The 25,457-nt window shown below is 42.1% G+C and overlaps 5 protein-coding genes across 8 annotated transcripts; 2 read left to right on the top strand and 3 right to left on the bottom strand.

Moving 5' to 3' along the window:
- Nucleotides 1-38: 38 nt before the first annotated feature.
- On the bottom strand, nucleotides 39-4,055 carry ubxn11 (UBX domain protein 11). Of its 2 annotated transcripts, none has more exons than XM_071470175.1 (14): nucleotides 3,911-4,055; nucleotides 3,783-3,823; nucleotides 2,985-3,107; nucleotides 2,797-2,897; nucleotides 2,640-2,691; nucleotides 2,470-2,549; nucleotides 2,285-2,390; nucleotides 1,978-2,195; nucleotides 1,807-1,884; nucleotides 1,644-1,731; nucleotides 1,442-1,545; nucleotides 1,205-1,278; nucleotides 320-469; nucleotides 39-234 (listed from the first exon to the last, which is right to left on the bottom strand). In XM_071470175.1, exons 1-14 carry the CDS (start codon nucleotides 3,979-3,981, stop codon nucleotides 75-77), a joined length of 1,446 nt encoding a protein of 481 aa, XP_071326276.1. In that variant the 5' UTR covers nucleotides 3,982-4,055; the 3' UTR covers nucleotides 39-74. The 2 variants fall into 2 exon arrangements, with proteins under 2 accessions (XP_071326276.1, XP_071326274.1); XM_071470173.1 differs by having other exon boundaries at nucleotides 2,979-3,107.
- On the top strand, nucleotides 4,030-11,755 carry fez2a (fasciculation and elongation protein zeta 2a). 3 transcript variants are annotated; one of them, XM_071470176.1, is made up of 10 exons: nucleotides 4,030-4,151; nucleotides 4,415-4,937; nucleotides 5,941-6,049; nucleotides 6,224-6,340; nucleotides 6,542-6,674; nucleotides 7,901-8,166; nucleotides 8,398-8,478; nucleotides 8,750-8,825; nucleotides 8,912-8,977; nucleotides 10,554-11,755. In XM_071470176.1, the coding sequence occupies exons 2-10, from the start codon at nucleotides 4,606-4,608 to the stop codon at nucleotides 10,568-10,570; spliced, it is 1,197 nt and encodes a 398-aa protein (XP_071326277.1). In that variant the 5' UTR covers nucleotides 4,030-4,151; nucleotides 4,415-4,605; the 3' UTR covers nucleotides 10,571-11,755. The 3 variants fall into 3 exon arrangements, with proteins under 3 accessions (XP_071326277.1, XP_071326278.1, XP_071326279.1); XM_071470177.1 differs by lacking the exon at nucleotides 8,398-8,478; XM_071470178.1 differs by lacking the exon at nucleotides 8,398-8,478 and having other exon boundaries at nucleotides 7,901-8,028.
- Nucleotides 11,756-12,983: 1,228 nt separating this feature from the next.
- On the top strand, nucleotides 12,984-14,518 carry clec3ba (C-type lectin domain family 3, member Ba). The gene is made up of 3 exons (XM_071469474.1): nucleotides 12,984-13,291; nucleotides 13,436-13,534; nucleotides 13,645-14,518. The coding sequence occupies exons 1-3, from the start codon at nucleotides 13,195-13,197 to the stop codon at nucleotides 14,043-14,045; spliced, it is 597 nt and encodes a 198-aa protein (XP_071325575.1). The 5' UTR covers nucleotides 12,984-13,194; the 3' UTR covers nucleotides 14,046-14,518.
- An 812-nt stretch (nucleotides 14,519-15,330) lies between these two features.
- Nucleotides 15,331-22,512, bottom strand: LOC139613113 (CUB domain-containing protein 1-like). Its single transcript, XM_071469471.1, has 9 exons — nucleotides 22,287-22,512; nucleotides 21,283-21,492; nucleotides 20,797-21,159; nucleotides 20,333-20,698; nucleotides 18,898-19,089; nucleotides 18,215-18,586; nucleotides 17,778-18,134; nucleotides 17,395-17,482; nucleotides 15,331-17,150 (listed from the first exon to the last, which is right to left on the bottom strand). The coding sequence occupies exons 1-9, from the start codon at nucleotides 22,345-22,347 to the stop codon at nucleotides 16,706-16,708; spliced, it is 2,454 nt and encodes an 817-aa protein (XP_071325572.1). The 5' UTR covers nucleotides 22,348-22,512; the 3' UTR covers nucleotides 15,331-16,705.
- Nucleotides 22,513-23,522: 1,010 nt separating this feature from the next.
- On the bottom strand, nucleotides 23,523-25,179 carry LOC139613114 (transmembrane protein 158). The gene has a single exon (XM_071469472.1). The coding sequence runs from the start codon at nucleotides 24,839-24,841 to the stop codon at nucleotides 24,140-24,142; it is 702 nt and encodes a 233-aa protein (XP_071325573.1). The 5' UTR covers nucleotides 24,842-25,179; the 3' UTR covers nucleotides 23,523-24,139.
- Between the last annotated feature and the right edge of the window lie 278 nt (nucleotides 25,180-25,457).

Below are 25,457 nucleotides of genomic sequence, written 5' to 3' on the forward strand. Positions count from 1 at the left end.
ATATATATATATGTATATATATATATATATATATATATGTATGCTTGACAAGTCATACATGACTTTTTATAGGTTTATTGATTGACTCCAGTCAATGAATGAGGATGTTGTCTCTTTCGCAGCAGCAGGGTAGCATTAGTCGTGAGTCCACATGATTGGAGTGTCCTGCAGTCGTCATTGTAGCAGCACTGTGGGTACGCACTGATGATGTCGTAACCAGGGAGACCACCACCTCTGTCGTGTAAGAAATACAAGCAACAGTGTTTTACTGTTACGAAGACAAAAGACGGATAACTTGGACAGGAGGATGAGGTCTCACCTGTGTTTGTCCAGATACTGTCTCAGGTGGCCGATAGTTTCCGAGAAGCCCATTTTTAAGATGTAAGTGTGATTCCCATCCTCAGACTTCACCTTGAGCGTGATGACATCATGGGGCGACGATGGCCGGTCAGAGCTGAATGTCTCCATCCTGAATGTGAAAAGTGACAAGAACACAAAGACTATCAGTTAATATAAAAACATGGCACATTTCTTCCCTGATAATCTAAAACTGCATATCATCACATTGACCAAAACTTACATCACCAGCTGCAATGCGAGGCATAAAAATCAGACTCCGTAAGGAGGTCACACATATGAATCCTAGACCCCATCACAAGCTAACAAGTGTCCATGGTGACCTGCCCTATTTTTCAGACCAGTGCATACGGTAATCTCCACAATCTTGACAGTCAGCCATCATTGCCAAAAAAGGGATTTTAATCGGCCTTTACATCATGCAGCGTGTACTTGGATTTAGCAGGTCCTGTTAACCTCCGTTTTTTCCTCCTAATTTCTACATAGTTGAAATGTTAGAAAATGATTTGCACACTGTTTCAACATCTTGTATCTGGATAAACTATATGATGTTCATACTGAGTTACATATTAAACCCCAGATGCCATGTTTTTCCATGGTTGTGCCTTCAAATGGAGATAATCTAGATCTGTGCATCATTTTACTGACGCATTTACGAACCTTTAGAAACGTTGGAATATTCTTTTACGATTTAAAACACATCCCTATAGATTTGAACAATGCTTGTCTGCATAAAATGAATTTAAATGACAAACTGGTTTTTAGACACAAAAATATGTATCACGATTCATGGTATAAAAAAAAACCTCTGTGTCCTTATGTAATGAATGATGACATTTCTGAATACCTCTCTTTCATCGCCTGCAGTGCTGCTGTGTCTATGAGGACCACTGAGTCGCTGCTCTGTGCATCAGACGAACCCTAGAGAAAGTGCTTGTTAGATAATGAGCATTACATGAGGCACAGCTACAGACAGAGCAGATAGCGCAATGTAGTGATCATCTGTAAGAGAACATACTTAAGCACGCAGGGCACGTGAGTATAAGCACTTTTGGAATGAGGTGTATCTTTTCTGCCTTCTCACCTGCAGGGTGGCTCTCAGTGAGTCCCTGATGTGAATCACTCGACCAGCCTTGACCACCACCTTGGGCAGCCTGTTCAGGAACTGATCCACAGTCAGATTCTTGCCTGTGTGAACCAGAAGAGAAGATGAGAATGACAGTGAAGAATTTTCCATCATAAGCCTGATTTTTTGGGATTATCAGAGCAATGTTTGCAGGACAGACCAGGTGTTTGAGAGCTGGCAACACCTGATGATTCATCTTTCTCCCACGGTAGCCTGAAGATAAATTCTTCATCTCGCCTGTCATGAACCTGCACAGTACGTATTTGATAAGTCACAAATTTGCAGATTTGCTGACAGGCAAACAGAAAGAAACGGAGACTCGCCTCAAAAGGAACACCATCTGGAAATCTTTCCTGCAGCTCCGATGGAAAATACCCGTCCATCAGATCTTGCATGCACTGCTGCACAGACAAAAGAAAAAGACTGGGAACCATCATCAAAGATCCCACTTTAAAGTAGGCAATTTTTCTGCTGTGCGGTTTTAGTTTGCGAACCTGGGTGCTGTGCTCCTGATAAGAGCGGAAAGGACCATCAAACATGACAATGCCGTTGCTGTAGAGCCTCAGTGGAATAGGATCCTTTTTCGCCAGCTGTGCCCCCGTGGCTGTCGATTGCACAAAAGACTCTCCCTCCCCTGCGAGGATGTTCAGCCCTGTGATCCTCTGCAGCACAAGGTCAAAGTTCATGTGGAAAGCCCTGACCCCAGAGGTGCCTGCAGAGGAAAGATATACAGCAAATGATGGCGCTGTGCAGTAGGTGAATGTTTGCAGGAAAGCTTAGGGCCAATAAAGACGAAAGTACCTGGCTGCCAGAGGCCTCTGCCTAAGCTGTGAGTCCGCTCAAACTCTGCTGAGTCACTGGTTTCCCCTTCTCCCACCCAGATCAAACCATAGTCATTTAGAAAGCTCTGCAGGACAGGGACCAGCAGACTTCAGTATGGTGTAATCACAGTGTAAAGACATGAATGAAATGTTAAATCAACTTACCTCCATTTCATGCACTTGATTCTGCAGCTGTTGGCACCTTCTTTCAAGATCATCTCTCCCGCTCGGGTCATGTGCACTCTCTAAAAATCCACACATAGGCAGGATTAAGTCAAAATCATTTCATCTGTACCAGCTGCTCATATCCAACTCAGGTCTGAAGGTGATTTTACCTGATTCTTTCCAAACCTTCAGCTTCTTCTCCAAACTGGAGATCTTTTTATTCTTTAGAAGAATGAAGACAATATAAACTGGGGGTGTGACATGTTTCAGGGATGTACAGTATATTATCGCCATTTCATTATTCATCTGGAGGAGGTGTGTGTTCACCTTGCGCTCAATCTCCCGCTCTTGGCTCCTCACTTTTCTCTCCAGCAGGGTCACCCGCTGCATCATGGCAGACATGAGCTCAAAGTCGCTCGGTGGAGCACCTGATTGTCAGAGTTTGAGGTTTGTATGACAGCAAACAACAAAAGATGTACTTCAACTTGGAAAAATGACTGTGTATTTACTTGTACTTTTCTTTAAAGGGGCTTTTGACTTTGAAGTGGAGGCATCGCTGGCTGGAGTGTGGGAGGGTTGGCAAGAATTTGAATCAGAGGAATCATCATCACCACCATCAACAAATGGTGCCTGAAAGTCTGAAAAATGAAACACACATTACGAAAATATGTGAGTCTCACAATAGGGATTAAAAAGAGAACATATAGATAATTTACCTGTTATGGGAAGCAGTTCAAAATCTGTTTGTCAGAGTACAGAGAATGTAACTGAGTACATTTAATAAAGTACTGTAGAAAAGTACTTGTACTTTACTCAAGTATCTTTTCATGCCACTTAATACAAACTACTCCACCAGCTATTTTACGGTTACTTTACAGGTTAGTATTTCACAAACTAAATGTATGAAGAGCTTATAAAGTATGATCCTTTGTTACAGAGTAAAAACACTGTATGCCAAATTAAGTCATTTTTCATGCAAAAATTACAAAGTTTTCATGTCTCCAGTTACTCACATTTGAGAATTTGCTGTTTTTTTTAATTATTCCATTTTTTTTGTCCAATAGTTGGTCAAAGCAAGCAAGGTGAAGGTGTCACTGTTAATGCGTGAGTAATTAATAGAGTTATAGACACATTTTTATGCACTGAATATTTTTACTTGCATAGTTTAAGTGCATTTTTTCCTGATTATACTTACATACTTACTTGATTATTGAATTTTGTTTTTTTTGTTGTTGTTTTTTTTTAACCTCCGTCACCACTGCTGGTAACTGCTGTTTCTGTGTTATGTTTAGCATAAGACTTGACCAGCCTACCTTTGAACAGATTCCTCCTGAAAGGCACTTTTTGTCTGCCCCTGCAGGTCAAACACAGTTAAATGTACATGTTCCCCTTTGACACAGTGAAGTTACAGCTCTGTACTTGTGTCCAGTGAGTAACCCACCGCTGCTCCTTCAGAGGGGCCTGCAGTGGGGTGCGCCTCGTCTTCTTCAGCATCGACAAAGGTGAGCTCATTTTACCTGAGACGAGATGAACCCCGGAAGTGAACCCCGGAAGTGAACCCCTCGACCTGCACGTCCCACTCAAGCCGTCTGTTTGTTTGGAGTCCGTTGCCACTAGCAACACACACAGCAACACACACAGCAACACAGTGGGGTCAGCGGTTCCTGTTTCATCCACAGGAGGTCAGTGTCTCTCTCTCTCTCTCTCTCTCTCTCTCTCTCTCTCACACACACACACACACACACACACAGAGTTTGGCATGTGTGTAAATGTGGCCTTATTTTTGCTATTGTTTTTGTTTTTGCGACGTTCTTCATTCTTTGTGTGGTATTTTGCGCCAGAAGTAGAGTTTGCCTCCAAAAAAAGTTGAAATAACTTTTAATAGCACCAAATGGTGAAGTTGGTGAATTAACGAGGGGTCTTTACTGATGCTTTGGATGTGCAGGCTGACCGGCCGAGTCTGTGCAGGTGTCACCACGTTTTGCTGAGATGCTGTCGGACACTGTCGCCGCTAGTCGGCCGGGCCCGGAGCAGCCTGTCTGAGGGGAGTGAGCCGGCGGACAGGGAGGATGCTGAGGCCTGCCAGTCCCACCGCTCATCCATCATTTACCCGGAGCTGCTAGGCTGGTCCGGGCTATGGCCGCACCTATCGCGCATTTCGACGACGACTGGCCGAGTTTAGGTGATGTGAACATGGTTTCAGAGCAGGGGCTGCTGCCGCGGAAAGGCCGTGCAGCAGCCGCCGCTTCCCCGGCGGCGGCGCAGCTCCTCCTGGATGTTTACGATCTCCCCGAGCTGCACGACAGCAGCTTCTCCCCGGGGGGAGCCGGTGCTTTCAGGTCCATGGAGGACCTGGTGAACGATTTCGACGAGAAGTTATCCGTGTGCTTCCAAAATTTCAACACCGAGACGGACAGCATCGCTCCCGTGAGCGTGATCGCGGAGGACGCGCTGCTGGAGAAGGACGAGTGAGTGTTTGTTTTCGGCCTGTTGTCTTTAAAGGTGTGTGGATGTGGAGGCTTCCGCTCACTGTTATGAAAATCATATTAAGCCATGGTATCCGCAATGGGACTAGATCAGGAAGCCAGCATCTCTCAGAAAGGGTTATTAACTATCACTGATGTGACAGCCATCTTTGGTCAAGCCATTAAAACTCAGAATATAGGTCTGCTTTAATCCACTGTGATAACAGACTGAACACGTAAGCAACATCTTTTTTACAGATTCAGTCAAACAAACGGGTGCACTAATATCGGTATGATATCTGTACCTGCCATTAAATGGCATTAAAAACCGATAATGGCCGATATGAGTGGACTAACAATTTTTTTTTGTTCTTAGAGCTGATATTTTTGTGATTACTTTCTAAGACCACTTATATTGAACATTTTTGTCTCATATGCCATCATATATTCATAAATAGCCTAACAGATAGGAAGGATATTTCAAATACTGGTATTGTTGCAAAAAGACATATCCACACATTACTTTTCCAAAGCCCCTAAAAGTGTTAAGTTGACAAACAGTAGGTTTATTAGTGCTTAAAAAAGTCAGTAAATCTCATTTACAAATACATGAAACGTTAACACTAAACAGTCGTCCATGACATATATTGTTCCAAATAAAAAAAAGGTGCCTTTGGGTTTTTGTGATCCTAAAATTTAATCATCGTGGCCTTTTCAACTTGATAGGATTCCATGTTGGGGATTACAGGAGTGTGTCATATTTGCCCTCCGCACCAAAACGGTTTAATCTGACTGTGATACATTTGTGGATGTGATTTCTAAAAGTATTTCTGTGTCATCTTCTCACATTCAGTCCTCTTGGCAACAAGAAAAGTAGGTAAACTAAGGAAAGAGTCATTATCAGTAAAGAGGATGCAGTTTGTAAAGATGATAGTTATGTCTGAGTAATTTAGCATTTGGCACTGAAAGATTTGTCAGGACTTTTTTTTGTCTCTTCTCCCCGCAGAATCTGGGAGGCTTTAACCAGTAACTATGGGCACGTGATGCCGGTGGACTGGAAACAGTCTCGAACATGCTCCCTCCAAATCCCCACATTCAACCTTAAGGAGAAAACTGTGAGTGGCTCCACCCCTCCTATCCCATCTCTGTCCCACTTTCCCCTTCAACCCCATCAACCCTCCCTCCCCCACCAAATCTCTCCTCCGTTCATCTCACAAATCTCAAATATTCATTGTATTGGGGTTTAGCGTTTTGATTAAATACCCTCCCCCTTTCCTGTTCCTGGCCAGAGGAAGACTGATGTCACGGCAGAGCTGTCAGACGATGAGGAGCTGAGGGAGCAGCTGGACATGCACTCCATCATTGTCTCCTGCCTCGCAGACGAGCCCCTCTTCACAGCGGAGCAGGTAAAATGCACATAAACATAAACACTAACCTCCAGCCTTGTCTGGCCTGCTAGCAGTCATATCGCATCAAGCCTACAAATGCAGAGCAGCAGCTTAACATGACTGAAATCCCTCGGTGATTCCCACAGAGATTAAATAACTGATGTTCAATGGGGTATTTTTTGAGTGCTTATCTCTGTCTCTCTGCTGACGCTCTCTCAGGTTATTGAGGAGATAGAAGAGATGATGCAGGACTCGCCTGACATGGAGGCAGTGCACAATCCCTCTCAGTCGGACCTCTCGATGCTCTCACTGGACGTCCAGCGGTCCGCCAGCAGCCCCAGCTATGAGCAGAGTGAGTGTCCTCCGACCAAATAATCAGTATTTTATGACAAATTGTCTTGTGATATGTTATAAATATGAAGGTACCAATATATCGTGACGTCTTCTTGCAGGACAGAATGAATTGTATCAGTGTTGTGATATGTTCTTGTGATTCTTTTCTTGTGAAGTGAACTATTATTAATTCACTGGTACATCATCAATATGAGAAAATATTCTCTTACAATATGTTTTTGATATTGTGTTTTTCTACCTCTGAGAACATACAAAAAGTGTTAGAGACCAGTGTGAGCTTCAGCACAAGCTTCAGCACATTGATATTAAAGAACAAGTCTGTTCATATTCTACATTTTTCTCATTGTCAGCAAACCCCACCTGTATTTTCTGTGTAGCCAAAGTCTGATGAAAGAACACATCAGTGACTTACACTGTTACACTGGGTGATATGTTCCTTCGTTACACTGTAACTTATTTTGAGTCAATAGACCACTGTGCTGCAGCAGATACTCAGTAAAACACCAAATGTGATTTAATCCGCAGCTAAAAAATAGTCCCTCAGAAATGCATCAGTTAGTTGCATCTGAGTAATGTCTGCTAAAACCATTTTGGGTCATTATTTAGTCTTTTTAAAAAGTGAAAATATGTATTTGTGACAAGTTCTTAATGATTTACATCTACAGTATGAATGGGCTCAGGGCTGAGAGCCAGAGACAGGGTTGGGAAGTCAGAAATGATTGAGAGATTGACTAAAGGATAGTTGGTTTTGGGATTTTCATGGGACTTATTGACAATAAGAAAAATCTAAAACTAGAGGGGCACTCAGAGAGTGCAGACCTCCACCAAGGCCAATGTTAAACAACATTAACCAGACTTCAGAGAAAAAATCAAATAAACAGCAAATGACACAGATCTGCCCCAAAATGTAAAGGGTTCTTCTTCCCTGATCTGTGCCCCATTCTGTGTGAAAACATCACTTCCTTGGCAGAGGTAATAAGGCCAGGCTTATTCTTAAATGTAATCAGTTTTTAAAATGTGTGCGTTATAATAAATGTAAAGCAAACTTTGCAAAAAAGATCCATTGTTTTACTTCTGGCTTGAATCTAGAAACACACTTGTACATCTAAGCACCTCATAATGTACTGATCAAATATACAGCATATAATTGATTCTTGCACTTTTAAAGGCTTCCTTCACTAAATAACTGTATGCTTTGTGTGTTTTTGTGTGTTTTTGGTGCAGGGGTGAGGACCCTGAGTGTTGCAGAGCTGAACGAACGCCTGGAGGAGACAGAGACGAACATCAGAAGGTTCTCGGAGGAGCTGGTGCAGCAACTAGCTCTCAGGGATGAGCTGGACTTTGAAAAAGAGGTGAAGAACAGTTTCATCTCAGCACTCATTGATGTACAAAACCGGCAGAAGGAGCAACGCGAGCTGCTGAAGAAGAAGAAGAAGCTTAAAGGTGGAGCTGGGACATCGCAGGGCCTCGCTGAGAAAACACTGGGATCAGTTAGTACTTCATTCTTACAGTCAGGTTTTAATGAAACATTACCAGCCTGGTTATGTGTGTCAATTTATTTATCTCCTTATTAATGTTTGATGGTGATATTACCACAGTCATGTGATAGCTTCAGATCTTTCTCTTCTACTCTTTCAACAAACTGCATTTTCCTAAAATATTTTCCCTTCTTTGATTACATCTCTTCTTCTGTTTCCCTGCTGCACTTCCTTCCTCCTCAGCGCTTCAGCATGGAGGGGCTCTCCTCCGTCATTCAAAACAGCTTCCGGCAAACTTTCGGGAGTGGGTGCAGTGAAAGACAGGTTACTTCCCTTTTCTCTCTCAGCTGCCGAACTTTACCTTTCTGCTTTCTGAACTGGAAATACACGCCTTGATAGGAATGCTATCCCACAGAAACATCCGCTGTATCTCAGCTATCTTCCGTTTTGAAATAGTTAACCAGGTCTGGCCCTTCAGGAAAGAAAAAGTCAGACTGTATGTATTGTTTTTTTTCTCCAGCATTCATGCATTAGATGTTGTGCCTTTTTAATTTCTCTCTCCCCGTTCTTGCCACTGTTTTCTGATGGCTTACAGTATTTGACCACAGTCATCCCTTATGAGAAAAAGGGACACCCCCCTTCGATTGAGGACCTCCAGATCCTGACCAAGAGTAAGTTTCTTCTTCTGTACCAACCATGCTTGAATATTAATGTCTATGACTGATACCTTCACTCCTCTCTACTTGCTGCTTCTCAGTTCTACTAGCAATGAGAGATGACAGTGACAAGGTGCCTGGTCTCTTAACAGACTACATTCTCAAAGGTGAGCTTTTTCTTTTTTTTGTCTCTAGAAGTTGGTGGTGTGATATCTTGTATCTGCACTGTGAGATTATTAGAGTTAAAGAACCACACATAGGGGCTTTGCATGGTTGAGCCCATTTACTACAAATCATCTGTATTTAAAGGGTGCATATTGTATAGAGTGAAATTTTCATATCTTTTTGATTATAAAGCAGATCTAGGTGCTATATTGATACTGTGAGAACATCTAAGCTCTCAATCCAAGGAAAAATGCACACAACCTGTTTTCAAAAACTGTGCCTTAAAACAAGCTGTAGCTTTGTGATGTCACAAAGCAGTCACTGCTCTCAGTCACGCCCCAAGCCCAGCACACCTGGAACCACCATGCAACCTTGCAGGATTTGGTTTGGAGAGTGTCCTTGGTTCAGAGCCTCTCCTTTGATTTGCTCACTGACCTGTTGTTACTAGAGCTCCAGAGAGAAGCCTGAGAGATGGTTTTTAGTTCATAAAACTGCAAATATATCCTCTTATGGATATCAAAACTTTAGATAAAATACCGGAAAAGTGTAAAATATGGGACCTTTAACTTTACTTTTGACAATTTCCATGCATTTAGTAAGAGTTTTAATTTGTTTCCTACCTTTCAAAATTACAAAAACATCATGCATCACTCTGAACATGCCACTGCCTTCATTTTTTATTCAAGTTTGGTCAAGTTACATCGCAGAGCAGGTTCTTCTTTCAAAATAATTCATGTTGGTGCATTTAAAAACAGTTGACTGCCACAAACTATTGCTGTTTCTTCTTATTTTATTGAAAATTGTATGTAGAAATCTGGAGTTAAAAAGTTTGGCTGCTGACTCAAACATTTTCAAAACACTAGTTAGTGCATTATCAAATAAGCAAACCTAGACAGTAATCACCCATGTTTTTCAGCAATTAACATAAAAAAGTGTCTCCTGCCAAAACATTTAAGCTCTATCTTTTGTGTGCCCTCTCTTTCACATACATTTTGTTTTCATTCCTTTGTGTTTTCTGTCTCTACTTCTTATGTTCTGCCTAATCTATTGCTGCCTCACACTTGCTAGCTGTGGTGTGAGCAAAGGATGGAGAGGTTTGTGACACATTCACATGTGATGTGCGCTGTTGTGGTGTTGTCACTCACAATGGGAGAGCACCCCCCCTCTACCAATGAAGTGTAGTGCAGTCTGACCCTGATGTTCCTCCCCCTCACCTCTCCCTTCTCCCACACAGTGACACAGTGGACTGGCTGCAGCATGGTTTATCCCTGTTAGTGTCTAGACTCACAGACTGTGAATCAATGTCAACACTTAGTTTTTAAGACACTGTTTTATGATGACTAGTTGCCTGCAAATCTTTATCCTTCATATCACCCAACCCACACTATGCTTGAGATTTCAGATATTTAGCAGTCTATAACTGATGTGGTGAAACTGTGATTTCCACAGGTGTTTCCTCCTTTTGTTTTTCCTCCTTTTTATTTCCCACATAGCAATTTTACTGATATGAACTCATACTGAAGCTTCATCCCTCGTCAGTCATAGTTTTGCTAATATTCATCTCTGCTGTTATTGCAGTGCTTTGCCCAACGTAGACCAGAGGGACGGTGCCTAATACTCTGCCGAGGCGTCAGATAGTTTACCATGGCAACAAGATGAAGAGGAGTCATTGTATTTTTTTTTTTTTTTGCATACATGAAGCACACTTAATTTATTCCTGCATGTTTTTACCTCAAGATGAGTCTTTTATTGTGTTGTATTTTTCATTTAGTTGTATTTATTTAATGTGGAGTGTTGTGATTTTTCAAACCTCGTGTGTTCCTGTGAACTGTTGGCTTCTTTTCAGTGTTTTGACTTTTCTAGCACTGTATTAAAAGAACTTTAAGATGATAAATTATATGAGCAACATACCCAGAGAGATATACCAGCATAGGAGCTGCACTGTTTGGCAAATATTGAGCTTTGCTTGTTGGTTAGAAGTAAGAGCAATGTGATGCAAAGGGCTTTGTATTTATCTCAAGTGCTTCTTATCCACTGAGCAATGAACAAATGCACTCAGCACGTTGAACACAGAAGTTGCAGTAATAATGAATTATAAAAACAGTTTGAAAGCATCAAGGCTGTAAAAATACTGAAGAGTAAAATAATATAAAACTCTATTTTTTCCCCAGAGGGAAATGAAGTATTCCTGTGGCATGTAGGAATGGGACAAACTCAGACAAATAGAAAAATACAGATTAATAACAAATAATTAGTTACATGAGTCTGCATAAATATAATCATATAATTCAACCATCATATAATCATATAATTCAACAGTCTTCCATGTAGACCAGCAGACTGTGTCCTGTTAGCTCTCCTGTGTTGTCATCTCAGCATTTCACCACATATGTAGATCATTATTATTCTGTGGAAGATGAAGTGCTCAGGGCCAAGGGGATGTAGTCTGGACTAAAATTAACTAATTAACTAACTAACTATGCACTCAAGTGAATATTGAATTATGACCCACGCACTGTCTGTACTTTTGCGACACTGTCAAGGTCTGAATCAGAGACCCGAGCGTCGACATGCCTGCTGTGCACAGGGCAGCGTACACCATGACTGTGACTGGGCATTGTTATTCTGTATGTATTTACAAGCTGCCTTTGCCGTTGCCTGAACTTTTGTATATTATAAATGACTTATTTTCAGTGAATGTCATATTACTGTTCTACTTACAGCTTCATTGTTCATTTATTTTGTAAATATTTTATTTCAAATATATTGATAAAATCACACTCTGTCTGTCTCAATATATTTTATTAATTTCTTGACTGAAATAATGAAACTAAACACACAAGTCAAAACAATGGTAATGACAATAAGACTCCAAGCTTCTTCCCCACAAGCAAATCATTTCCAGCCCTTTGCTGGATATGATTCATAAGAACATTAAGAATGTTTTTCTTTCACTCTCACCCAGGAAGGCAGACAGCCTCTCTAAAGGAAGAATCTAAATATTTTATTAAATTACAGCAGGAGGAACCAACTCAACCCATTTCAGTAATATGCATTTTATTACAAGCAACAAAGCTTTCCCCAGAAATTTAAATCCAGATGTGTTATGTCTAATTACCCTTTAGAACATTAAGGATTAAAGGTATGATCATTTTTTGTAACCTAAAAAAATTAGTAATTTCTGCTGAGATACCCTCCCAAAAATTATAATGTACAGAAGTTGAAGAGAGCAGTGAAGGTGCAATATGGAGTCTTCAAAAGATGTAACACATCCTCTTTGTAATCAAGCTCTTTGTTTTTGAATATAATAATTTGAAACACGTATTATGATTCAGTTTTTCCATGAAAAGTCAAGCTACTCTGAGTGTATTTACTCACATTTGGAGGTGGAACATTGCATGGCTTCACTTTAATGTGTTGTTTGGCTGCGAACTGTGGGTGTCCAGACGGTGAATGAATGAGGGATCACTGCACATTTTAAGCAGTCAGCTCTCTCATTGCTGTTGCCGACCACTGAAACTGAGGGCAAGTCTCACAGCGAGGGAGGAAACACAAACAAATATTAAATTCACAATAGTTTCTTCATTATGTAAGTCTCTGCCACGTGTCATCTGCACCTCCTCCTCCTCACTGAGGAGATCCAGATGTGGGCTCTGGGAAAAACCTCAAAACATCCAACGTCTGGCCTGTTGGAGCCCTCAGCAGGAACACAACAGACCTTTTGACAGGGAAACAAAAGGTTAAGTCCACAGTTCAATTAGCAAACAACTATGAAAAATCAGTTGGAAAACTTAATAGTTGTTGCTGTTAAGAGGCACAAACAGATGTATATTTTTGATAAAAATATAAGGAATTCAAGTTGTTTTTGTAAGAAATGTGATGTAACACACTGACAGATAAGGCCCTCCTGTAATTTACTGGCATCCTCCAAACATATGGAACCAGAGTCATGCTTGTCTGAACACTGTTAAACACTGCACAATCCTGCCCCTCCATCCACCGCCCTTCAGTGTTTCAAAAGCAGCACAAAGGGCTGTTAAACATCTGTAAAGCATTTGTTCTCTCTGAGATAAGATTTCCTCATTTCAACTCTGTGCCACCACTCCAGGCGTGTAAAACACAACAGTCTGGCGAGGATTTGGAGCTGCGAGGAGCTTTTTTCTGGTGCTGCACCAAAGCGGTGGATTTACGGTGGATTTAAAGTGTTTTTCCAAGTGCTATGGAGACTAGAGGGGTTTGGTTGATGTTTTGCCTTCTGCTGCTGGCGCACTGTGCACTGCAGCAGACCACCTCAAAGAAAAGAAATGGAAAAAAAGGTAGGATTTGGTATTAACTCGGCATTAAAGAAAAGAAAACAACATCCTTATTTGTAAGGTCTCTGGATAACTTTTACAGAACAACACTAGTGAACTACTATGTGGAAGTTGATTGAATGCATTCTGTATTTTCTGCTCTCCCAGACTCTTCAAACAATGCTGCAATCGAGGAGCTGAGGAAACAGATAGATGACATTGTTCAGGAGCTGAATGTGTTGAAAGAGCAGCAGGCTTTACAAACAGGTATTATAGGCATTTTAAACCCTATTCTAACATCTTTCCAGCGATTAAGAGCCCAGTGCAAGAAACAATGACACCTGAACCACACTGACTCTCAAAACTGTCCCCTCCAGTTTGTCTAAGAGGCACAAAGATCCTCGGCAAGTGTTTCCTGGCTGACCCAGTGAAGAAGACTTTCCACGCAGCCAGTGATGACTGCATTGCTAAAGGAGGCAGCCTGAGCACTCCTCTGACAGGAGATGAGAACGACCAGCTCTACAGCTACGTCCGCCAGAGCATCGGCCCCGAGGAGCACATCTGGCTGGGCATCAACGACATGGTGACCGACGGCCAGTGGGTGGACCAGTCGGGGTCCAGCGTGCGCTTCAAGAACTGGGAGACCGAGATCACGCTGCAGCCAGACGGAGGGCGCAGCCAGAACTGTGCCATCCTCTCCACCACAGCCAACGGGAAGTGGTTTGATGAGAGCTGCAGAGCTGAAAAAGCCTCGGTGTGTGAGTTCAACATCGTCTGAGAGTAGCTTTCTGACATTAATATGACCCTGCCCAGATAAACACTCGTGAACATTAAGTGCTGCTTGCAGAAAAGAATGAAACATGCAGAGCGTTTGATTGCTATCAGGTACAATCATGCAATACATTGAAAAATAATGTGCTGCATCTTTCTTAAGCTCACATTTTCTTGACCAAGCCATTCAGATGTCAAATGACTTCACACGGTGGTCTGGGATACACTATGTCACTGTATAAGCTAAACTCACTGGCACATGATATTTTACATGCATTCAGTAAACTAATGTTTTCAAATACTGCGTATATTAGGTAAACATCACTGGATGGCTAATCTTTGCAATATGTATTTTTTATAGCATCTGCTAATAAATGCCATGAGTACATTTTCTATTGCATTTTCTTTATTTTCATTCCCGAATGTCAAATTATGCTGTTATATGACTAAATAAATAATGTTAATAAACATGTCTCCTCAGTTGTAGCCCTCTCATTTTCTTCCAGCTCAAGTCAAAGTTTCAGGGGGGAGGGAAAAATGCTTCCTTAAAAAAAATTCTTATGTAATGACTCAAAAAAAAAAAAAAGGTTGTTGCAACTAATACTGACTAAACAATTTGTTGGTTTTCAGTCGTCATCTTCTTCCCAGTGTTCCATAATGTTCTTTTCAAAATAAGACTCAAAATCTGGTCGAGAGTCATTCATATATGTATTTTCTCCTGGCTCTGAAATATAATGATCTCAACAAAGGCCATCAGCTCCAAGCACAGGGTAGTGGTTATTTCAGGTGAATTCATATGGATGATGTGTTCTGTCCATCATCAAAGCCAAGAAAAATTGTAAGACGATGAGAATTACACTTTTAAACATATTTGGCAGTTGAAGTCAATGGGATGTGAGTAAATTGCCAGTTGAGGGTGGAGGATGTACAATGGGGAACACAGTGTGCAAGGTGTAAATCCCAAAGGATTCCCTATAAATAAGTAGGCACATGACAAACAAAACCTTTTTAAATTCCCAAAGAATTTACAATTGAATCTTCTGCAAGTTTCCTGCTGTTACTTTTCTAAAAACATGTGAGCAGTGCACCCACCCACTTTTTTTCCATCATGAAAACAGTTTCGGTTTTGGCACTCACAGTAGTTGCCACCACCCAAACTGAGGTCATGTCTGATCAACATGGACATGCACTGGTGTGAGCAGCAGTGTGTTTGTGGAGATCATGTCCCTCGGGCCCTTCAGCAGTGTCAGTAAATGTTTATGCTCATACTTTATGGAGACAGTTTACAGAGATCTTGCGCCACACTTTATTTCCAACTTTGAATTTTGTCTCACTCTGCTGTTCATTCTCTGAACTGCAGGAGCCAACTTCGCTTTACAAGACCATTCTTTTCTAAACCACATTTTTTCCTCAAATGGGACCTTTTCATTTTCAGGTTGATGTCAAAATCAACACTCTACATGAATATTTTCAAAAGCTGTGTGGTTATTATCTTCTGTTTCACCACAGTTTCCACCCCAGAAAATGTGAAAATTGTTAATGAATAAATCGAAGAAAAACAAAAAACTCCTGGTTAAATGTAACTTAGGTAGCTCTTGGTTTGTTCCGTGACCTTTTACATTAGTTTGTACTTCCTCACAGAACGAGTGACTCAGATCCTCACAACGACACATGAAAAGGTCCTGAGCACTCACCACACTAAATTACAGCTCTTGTACAGTCTCTCTTTTAAATGTTACCTGTAATTACTAGAGTTCAGTCAACAACAAACAAGGACTTTTATTCCATGTCACTGCAGTCCAGCAGAAGGGGTCCATGGTCCTTGAGACAAATACAAAATAAAATATGCAAACTAGTGATTCTCGTTTATCGCGATGCACAAAAAGAAAACAAATAAGTCTAGGACCTGAGATCACTTGGTTAGCAGCAGATCAGCCTTGAGATTTCCAAAAGTATGGGTCCAAAAATGAAAAACAGCACTCAATATTTATTTATCCCTGGCTCAAAACATCTCTAAAATCCTAAACTGTATTAGCAGGAGTGTATGGACCTCTCCATAAGGCACATTTATGGTGTAATGATATCTAGAAGTCTTCATAGTAGGTGAAATGGCAGTGATAAAAAAAATACACAGAGGGGACTCCATGTACATGCACTGCTGTTGCAATCTCCTGCAACACAGGCCATCATCAGGCCATCATGTTCTGATGATGCTATAAAGTGCAATGTATTGCAGCAGCAGTGGAGTCCTCTCTATTTAACGGTTTGATGATAAAAATGAGAAACACAGCATGTAAACAGCACACAGGTTTGTTCCTGCGCAAACATCCAGAAGTACATGTATAAAATATTTTAAAATGAAAAACATTCATTGCCTAAACGCAGGAGATCACTTAATAGTGGCAAAAATTGGTACAAAGAGGACGATTAAGTACCTCTTTCAGAACAAAACAAAAAAGTCTTCATCAGCGATATAACAGGGTAACAGCTGCAGGCAGGTCTGAACAGGGTTATTTCTGTGTCTGGCTTTGGTGCAAAACTACGCTCAAGAAAAGAAAACAGGCTTTCAAGGCTGAACACCAAGTAATCACACAGATGCCAGGGAATGAATATCTCAAAGTTCACATAGGTCAAGTGAAAAGATGAAAGCTGAGTCCAATCTTCTCCTCAGTTCCCTCCCTCTGGCTCCAGCCTCGGCCCCAGATTTGGAGAGTGCTGCTCCTCACTCTGGTTCTCCGTCTGGTAAATATCATTGTCCACCAGGGGAAGGCTCGGAGGCCTTTTGGGGAGTGGAGGAGCCTGTTGAGATGAGTAGTGAAACGGGCGATAAACGCTGATCTCCATGTTGCTGCCATCAGAGTCTTTGGAGACCAGTGGCTTTTGTGAGTCTGTGTGTCCTGTGAAGGACCGGCACGAGTCAGACTCTCCATAGACGCCCATCTCCATACCCTTTCTCAGCAGGTGTGTGTAGACAAGAGTGTCCTCAATGGAGGTGTACACATGTGACTCGTTATCTTCGCGTGTTTTAGGGAAGTTGTGGTGTCCTGGCAGGAAGCTGGTGCCATTTGGGTTGTAGATGGACACCTGATGATTCAGCTTCTTCTTCTTCTTCCTGTTTGTCAGGAGCATCAAGAGGATGAGAGTTTTAGAGTTACACACAGCATCTCCTGCAACCATCAGTCGTCCCGTTGAATGGGGTGAAATTTTGCAATGGAGGGTGAAAAACTTTGTCACCTTAACTGTCTTTACTAAAATAAAATCTTGAAAAATTCTTTTCACAAGACAAAAACACCTACTCATAAAGTATAAATGATAAAAAAAAAGTATAAACAGAGGCATAAAGCAGATGCACTCACCTTATCACCACACACACCACTACCAGCACGATGACAAAAATGACCAACAGAGCAGCCACAACGCTCAGGATGATAGTCAGCAGAAGGTCTAAATGAGAAAACAACATTAACAATAATTTAACTGTGCAGTCCTTGATATATTTAGTATATTGTGCACTACATTTTATTTGAGTATCTGAATTCTGAGTGTGTAAATTTTAGAAATTTGGCAATGGAATAAAATAAAGTAGTGTCCATACTCCATATTTTATAGATGAGAAAATTACTGTCCAGACTAGATAAAAAAAAAAAAAGAAAAAAAGAGTCTTACAATTCACACAAAGTAGCGTCCATACATACAAAACCATGATGTATAACACATAACCCTTCATATCTCCTCTTACTCTTGCTCTCCTGCAGGGTGATCTTGGTGATGACGCTGAAGTGTCCTCTCTCAGGCATACAGTTGGACATGTTGAGGTAGAATCCCTCAGAGACGATGATCTCGCTCTCGGCCTCCTCATCCTCCCTGCGGCTGTAGTCCTCCTCCAGGCGGCCGACTCTCTGCACCCTGATGTTGGTGTGGCGGTTGCTGCACTTGGGCTGGCTGAGGTTGGCAAACATCAGGTGCGCCTCCATCTTTGGGGGGACGGAGACAATCCAGGAGACGGTGGAGTAAGACTTCATTCCTACTGGCCAACCAGGAGTGGCCAGAAGGACAGGCGTGTCTTTCTTTGAAGATACAGTGAATATGTATCTTTCTGAATATGAGTTAGAGAGGAAAGATTAAATATCACTGAAAAATATCAATTGATTACATTTAAGTGAAGCGACTTGTTACCTGATATCTCCTTCTTAAAACAGGCATCCAGACTGTTCCTGTAAGACGACCTCAGTGCTTTATCCCCCGTGTTGGACACAGTGACAGACATGTTCGTGTGGATTTGGATCTTCTTTATGGCTCCTTGAGGACAGAAGCGTCCAATAGTAGTGCCATCGTCTTCGGCCACTTTGATGATGATACTGTCATTGCATGGCTGTCCAGGTAGGGCCTGCTTGAGGGACCCGGTGGGAGAGGTCAGCTCCACGGTGCCGTGCAAGGGAGGACGGAGAATCCAGGTCACACTGCTCAGAGGGGCAGGGAGGCAGGGAGGCAGTTCAGGCAACGAGAGACGGACTGGAGTCTTTGGGCAGTCTGTGAGATACCTACACTCTGATATGAAAGCACAGAACATTTAAATGAAAGGGGGTTCAGAAATTAAACAGAATTTCTGCCTTAAAAAGAAAAAAAACCTTCTTACTTCCAGTAATAACTACTTGGTGTAAATAAGAGTTCAAATATATTCAAATCAGCCAGTCACTGAATAAATCCTGCAGCAAGTCTGTGGTGCTTAAAGTGACCATTAAAAATAAAATCTTGGTGATGACATGAAATATTGATCCCAATATGGAGAATTATAAAAACCATTCAAGGCTTAGTTTCCAGGCCCAGGGAATCCCCTGCTGAACAGAATCTGGATTTACCTATGACTCTCATGGCGGTGACTTGTACGTCTTCAGGACGGCAGTCCTGGAAAGACAGCACACTGTTTGATGTGACTGTGATCTTCTCCTTCGTCACAGAGTTTATTTTCATCTCGCAGTCAGAGGCCAGTCTCAACTTCTCAATGTAAAGAGAGAGGCCCTCCACTTTGCTGAGGTCCACTTTACACGACACTGGAGAAAACAGTACAGTAAGAAAGTAAGTACATTTATTCTGTCTCTCTTCCTGTCTCGCACACAAGCAAATGTGTGGGCTCGTGCCACATCACACAGGTATCTGAATAGTGATTTTCCCAACAGAGCTGAATGTAATTCCCCGATCACTGGTACTGCAACACTGCTGTCATTCATGACTCAGCAATGAGGCAATCTCAGAGATCCCCAAATGTAAGACCTGGGGACTCAGACAAAGATCACTGGAGGAGTGGAGTGGAGGCCCACTCTCCATGTCACTGTTACTCATCGTGTCTCAAAAAAAAAAAAAAAAGAAATTCTTTCACACCCTCAACTAATGAAACAGCAGCCATGTTGTGACATGGTAAGAAAATGGAGAGAAAAAAAAAAGATTATTTATACACATGCCTGCTGCAACATGCAGAGACTCATCATCCATCTTCTACACTAGTTTCCGAAAAGCAAAACCTCCACCTACACTGAACAATTGACTTGTTCAAAGACACCCACAGAAAAAAACTGCTTTGATTTATAAAATGATAAATCAAACAGTTGATCAACACAAAATGTATCTGTTGTAATTCTGATATTTGCAGCTTTTAAGACTAAGATTTGCTTCCTTTTCTTCTTTATGTGAAATCTTCATAAAATAAATAATTTGCCACTGATCAGACTAATACATTTAAGATAAAACACCGGGCACTGCTAACATCATTATTTCTGACTGAACAGTTTTTGAGATTGAAGTAACAAATACTTATTTGAAGCAACATTTTAAAACAGCAATATGTGAAACAAGGTGTTAGCAACACTGACATGTTATCACTTTTATACAAAATAATACTAAAATAATAAAATCCAAAACAATGAGCTAAAATACACTAAAACACAACCTAGAGCTGAGGGGTTGGTGGATAATTCTCTGTGGGTATGTCACTGCAGGCAACATTTGATATGTTGTTAATACAAACATATTGATCATAGCAGCTTTAAATTTCAGTTGAATCAGCTTTCAAGCCTTTAAATCAGCCTTAGAAATAAGTGTCTGTCTCAGATAGTGTCATAGTTTTACAGTATGGATTAAAATAGTGTTTGTCGGCATCCAGCTCAACCCAAAATCAAAACCTCCGACTTTAAATTGACAAATCATATCAAAGGGCCAAATGAACAACCGTCAAAGATGTTATAGCAAAAGCTGCAATGATGCCAAACAACACCGTAAATTTGCTGATGAGGTACAAACCTGGTGAACTTGTGCTTGAAGTAGACACCGTCATGCTTAGGGAGAGTCCAGGAGAACCGGCTCGTCTTCTGTCCATCTCACAGTTCCTCAACGTTATAGAGAAATTCCCCCAAGTCGGCTTTGGTTGTGCCGCCGTCAGACTCAGCACCGCTGCTCTGCCTTTGCTGTGGTACTCCACTGCTGTCTCCTTTTTCCGACAACTCGGTTGTGTGAGGTTCGAGAACTGAATGCCTGTCTTGTGTTTGTCCGGGACCTGAAAGCACCACTCCATCACATCATCGTCTGGAAAACTGTCCGGGTAGTTTGGAGAGAGCAGCTCTGTGGACGAAGCCCCTTTTGGTAACGTCAGTGTAATTTTGGCAAGGGCTAGGAGAGAAACAAGTGAATGAAACTGTCAAACAAAGTGACTCTGAAAGACACACAAGAGAGAAGTTGCTCAGATGTGAAAATTTCAACCAACTCACACTTGATTTCCTCCCCGACAGACACATCAAACTGGCCATTTTGTAGCTTCTGCCCTGCTGGGACCTCCAGAGAAAAGCTGCCCAGATTCAGTATCTGAGCGCTGGTGATAGTGCCTGATGTGCAGAATTTCCCTACGTCCACCGTCCCTGTAGTCTGTACGGCCTGGAGGGTGTAGCTGTGTCTGTCTGGACATCTCTCAGATGGATTAATCTGTCTCAGACCCGTCTTGCTGAAGTCTATTTTGAACGCATTTGGTGCTGAGGCTTTCAGGTTCCAGGTGAACTTGCGGTTAAAATCCAGCAAAGGAAGTGAACCGGAGTCAGCCTGGACGATGTGCCCATTGCACGAATCAACAGTACATTCTGAGGGAAGAATGATGTACAACAAATAATGTATCAGTTCAGCAAGATAGTCTCATTACTTTACAAGACCGCCTTTCAAATAGTACCTTTTGTTTTCACTTAGAGAGGCTGCAGTGTTCTTACCTATACTGCGGCTAATTTCCACCCTGAACACATCTTGAGGTCTGGAGCATTCAAACTCCACTGATACAGGAGTGTTGTCTTTTAACTCTAGAGACGTATCACATTGCAATGAGCGCCCTGCCCTCGTGCACACTTCACAACCTTTGACCTGAGTACTGCTGATGTTGAAGGTGGTGCCTCTGTCAGGGGTGATGGTCAGCTTTTGGACCCCTGGATAAAAAGACAAAGAATGATCCTTTGATTTAGAGAAAAGTGATAAAACACCAGGTGTCCAGTCCTGACTAGTATTTGGAAATATCACAACAAAATCACCACTTGGGTGTAGCTGAAAATCAGCACATAAGAATTCTTACAATGTGTTGGATGTGTGCTTTTATTCGCCGTTAACAAAGTCAATATGACTAACTGGCTTCGCTCCTTCTATGACTAACCAGGCCTGTGCTGAACAAACAGTGTCATGTCCACACATTACAGCACCTAATGTGCTACATTAATCAACTCTCTGGTGCCTCACATCTCCTGCTTTACTATAGGCTACTCTTTCTCCTTTCTATATTCATCTGTAAACAATCTTCAAGTGGACAAAACAGTCATATCCGTTTCATGTGTCACCTGACGCATCGGATTAGCTCTTTGGCTCTGGATGGTGAGGATTCTGTTGGACAAACCACACAAAACCGCTCAGTCCAGTCATGAACAACAGCAAAAACATCACACTGAGACCACAAGGTACTGCTTTCGTTTTTCTTATCCTTCTCCTGTCTTCCAACTTGATCTACTCAGATACACTCACAATTCATCAACAGCCACATCAGCAGTAAACAGCACAATAACAGCTTAGAAATAAAGAAACCGTATAATAATAATGCCTGATCCGTCGTGATGCTTTCTCCTATTGCCCTTTCAAATGAAGAATAATCAACATTTGAACAACACAACATCTAAAGAGCAGATCCACCATGTTTCACAGTAAATCTGTCCCGCTGGTTAATAATTAAACTTACCTGACACAGTGGAGACGAAGCATATAAGACACAAACACCGCAGCCAGACCGATGAGGACATGCTGTCCTACAGTGTGGCTCTGTGACTCTGATCCTGAGGGAAATCGGCGCACATGTCATTGCTTCTTGTCCAGAACTGGGATCTTCATTTTTCTTTCCTCTCGTTTACGTGAAGCTCAGCTCTTAACTACTTGCTGAAACGCGGCTCCTCCACTTCCTCAAGTGTGAGTGTGTCGCAGCGAGGGAGTGTTCAAATGTCAGGTAAGGGGAAGGCGTGGCCAGGTCGGCCATTTTGGCAGGTACAGAGTTCATTGATGACTTATAACATCTGACTTTAAAAAAAAAAAAGCCCCAATCAATACAATTTAATCATTACAGATAGCGGATGAGAGGCAGTTTATTTATATATATTTCCAGTAGAGAAATAACACAGTTTTGTCTTCATGGGGCAAGTTGCATGCGAAAAAAAATGCTTTAACTTTGGAAGGCAAAGCGATTCCTGTGTTAGGAAACGTTGACATTGCAGAACTAAAACTAATATTTAATAGATGAGGCGTAATTCTCCGGATCCCTTATCTAGACTGGCCATTAACAAGAGAGGGAGGGGGCAGGGTTGAGCTCAAACTGAGGGAACCTGGCTAAAACACTTTTTTTTTTTTACGAAATTTGCATTTGCATGACGAGCTTCTGTGAGTTGATGTAAATGAAAGTGCGGTATGTAAAGTATTCAGAACCACCTGGATCAGCGTTTACTTTAAGATTCTGCTCATTAGGCATCAATAAATTAACACTGAAAGGAGATGTCTACAGATAATACAGTAGGCTACATTTGACTGATAATAATAATTCCACACATTCACAAAAAACTGAAGTAATTTGTGAATTTATTATTATTATTATTATTATTATTATTATTATTATTAGTGGTGGTGGTAGAAGAAGTAGTTAGGCTAATTATTATTAGATCTTAAATATATATATAGACTTATTCATTGTGTGTGTGTGTGTGTGTATATATATATATATATACACACACACACACATATTATAAAACTATTTCTGAATTTAAAGACTGTCTATAAATCTATCTGGAACCCTGTGATCAAGTTGAAGGTGCACCTCATCGTGTCAAAATCAGTCTCCAAAGGGCTCAAAAAATTTAAACCACGTTCACTTGAAATAGGCTACATGTGAAGTAAATTGATTTAGGCTACAGAAAACAGGTCAGAGAGGATCTGAGATATGTATAGCCTATAATCAATTTTATTTTCATTTCGACATTAATACAAATAAGCACGAATGAACTTGACATTAGAAATCTAACAATATAAATATTGAAACTCTCTCTATGTCAATCATAAACAACACCTATTTTTCATAATGTATTGGAAAAAAAACTATTACACTTACTCTGAACATGACGAGGCAATAGATTCACTATACACTGTATGTGAGGGCACACCTTAGAGTTCAGTTTTCAGTGCAAAAGTCCTACACATGGGATAAGGCAAAAACTTTCTAGAAAGATTAAAAACTATACAAACACAGTTTAAAGAGAAAAGTTTGCACAGTTTACGCTGACATAATCTATAGGAAGGCCTACAAGGGTATACAAAACACATTGGCGTTGGTCCCAGAATAGAATACTATTGGCTAGTATATAAGTCTTCATACATTACCTTGGTTGTCCTAATGAGGAGGAGGTCTATTAAGGGTCAAAGAACACCCCAAACTAAAGCATTTGATCAAAAAAGTTCTCCAAACCTCCGCCATCGTTCCTTCATGTGAACAGTTGAATGGCTACAATTATAGTATAGGCAGCACAGGCTAATCAATATAAAGATTCATCTCAATTATCTCGGTCTCCTCTGCTCCATCCCATTAGGCAGAAATCCTGCAATGATGGGGACTGGCCATATGAGAGCAGCAACACTCCACACAATGATGACCAGAGTCATGAAACAAGCCACAAGTGTGGACTCGATGGGCTTTCTGTTCAGCCTCCAACTTTTGTCCCCCTTCAGCTCGTCGAGGCTGAAATCCACGCAGCAGAAAGTGACCTGATCCCCGGCCTGCTGGCCCCTCGATCTGCCCTGACCAAACCTCCGGTAACGGGACATCCCGCAGCCCACGCACAGCCGCAACTCCTGCTGACCCCCGGTGACCCCGAGGTGCTCGATGACGACCGGCGAGATCGCCCTGTTGAAAGACGCGGAGAAAAAAGCCCTTCCGTGGTTGTTGGTGGTGTAGATAAGCACATCACACTGGAAGCCGAAGCTGCTGTCCCAGCGGGCCACCAGCGAGGTGGGAAGGAGTCTCTGGACGCTCACGTTGCACTGGGACAGGGTCTGCAGGGCGGAGACGTCGGGCGAGGCTTCGCTCTCCTCCACGGATCTCTTGGAGAAGCGCACGTCCACCTCCAGGTTGGCCAGGAACCTGTTGGAGGAGTTGATGGGCGGCAGGAGGAGGTCTTCGTCGCTCCAGCCTTGACATCGCTGGAGAAGTCCGGCCACCGCGGTCAGAGCCAGCAGCACAGTCGGAGAGTTGTTCAGCATGGCACAGGGCGCGTCTCTCCTGCTCGCATGGTGCTGTGACGATCCGCAGGCTACGGACGAGGCGTGCAATGTTTGACAATGCCAGTCACGGGTGATTTTTTTTTTTTTTTTTTTTAAAAACGCAGCTGTTCCCGATGGAAAGATTCAACTCCCAGCCCGTCGGGGATAAACGGAAACGTCCAAAGCCTGTCACATGCGCGCATCCCCCCTCCCGTTGGATATTTCCCTTCTGACTTGTTCCCCAAATGTGCCGTACGGATTTGCAGGAGAAGCAGGCTGAGCAGCTCTGTGCGCTGCCTTCATCACAGCTCCGAGCCTCACTCCTCCTCTGTCACTTCAGGTGTGAGCGCTGAGCACCAAAACACAGCGGGGCGGTGGGGGGGGGGGGGGGGGGGGGGCGTCCAGTGCGCAGGGACAAAAGCGCCAAGTGCAACATAGCCTACGTCCTCCAATCAACAATCATAGCGTACACAGGCTGAGGAAGACGAAACAGTCTTCTTTGTCTGCCTGCCTGTCTCCTTTCTCTCTCCCAGGATGGGAAATGTGGCGGTCTGTACTCAGAATACCTGTAAACCTGTAACCGGTGGCACACACTGGCTGAAAGTTAAGAGCTGTT

The sequence above is a fragment of the Trachinotus anak genome, unplaced genomic scaffold, assembly GCF_046630095.1.
Source record: "Trachinotus anak isolate AG129_WGS33_773 ecotype Australia unplaced genomic scaffold, CSIRO_AGI_Tana_v1 ptg000032l, whole genome shotgun sequence".
Classification (NCBI taxonomy): domain Eukaryota; kingdom Metazoa; phylum Chordata; class Actinopteri; order Carangiformes; family Carangidae; genus Trachinotus; species Trachinotus anak.

Excerpts from the sequence above, each read along its gene's own strand:
- fez2a (XM_071470176.1), top strand. The coding sequence starts at position 4,606 with ATGGCCGCACCTATCGCGCATTTCGACGACGACTGGCCGAGTTTAGGT. Across the intron at positions 6,675-7,900 it reads CAGCCCCAGCTATGAGCAGA|GGGTGAGGACCCTGAGTGTT; the intron begins GTGAGTGTCCTC and ends TTTTTGGTGCAG. Across the intron at positions 8,167-8,397 it reads CTGAGAAAACACTGGGATCA|CGCTTCAGCATGGAGGGGCT; the intron begins GTTAGTACTTCA and ends CTTCCTCCTCAG.
- LOC139613114 (XM_071469472.1), bottom strand. The coding sequence starts at position 24,841 with ATGCTGAACAACTCTCCGACTGTGCTGCTGGCTCTGACCGCGGTGGCC.
- LOC139613113 (XM_071469471.1), bottom strand. The coding sequence starts at position 22,347 with ATGTCCTCATCGGTCTGGCTGCGGTGTTTGTGTCTTATATGCTTCGTC. Across the intron at positions 20,699-20,796 it reads TGTCGGGGAGGAAATCAAGT|CCCTTGCCAAAATTACACTG; the intron begins GTGAGTTGGTTG and ends TTTCTCTCCTAG. Across the intron at positions 17,151-17,394 it reads GTGGTGTGTGTGGTGATAAG|GAAGAAGAAGAAGAAGCTGA; the intron begins GTGAGTGCATCT and ends CCTGACAAACAG.
- clec3ba (XM_071469474.1), top strand. The coding sequence starts at position 13,195 with ATGGAGACTAGAGGGGTTTGGTTGATGTTTTGCCTTCTGCTGCTGGCG. Across the intron at positions 13,292-13,435 it reads GAAAAGAAATGGAAAAAAAG|ACTCTTCAAACAATGCTGCA; the intron begins GTAGGATTTGGT and ends CTGCTCTCCCAG. Across the intron at positions 13,535-13,644 it reads GCAGCAGGCTTTACAAACAG|TTTGTCTAAGAGGCACAAAG; the intron begins GTATTATAGGCA and ends TGTCCCCTCCAG.
- ubxn11 (XM_071470173.1), bottom strand. The coding sequence starts at position 3,981 with ATGAGCTCACCTTTGTCGATGCTGAAGAAGACGAGGCGCACCCCACTG. Across the intron at positions 2,692-2,796 it reads AGCGGGAGATTGAGCGCAAG|AATAAAAAGATCTCCAGTTT; the intron begins GTGAACACACAC and ends ATTCTTCTAAAG. Across the intron at positions 1,279-1,441 it reads CACTGAGAGCCACCCTGCAG|GGTTCGTCTGATGCACAGAG; the intron begins GTGAGAAGGCAG and ends CACTTTCTCTAG.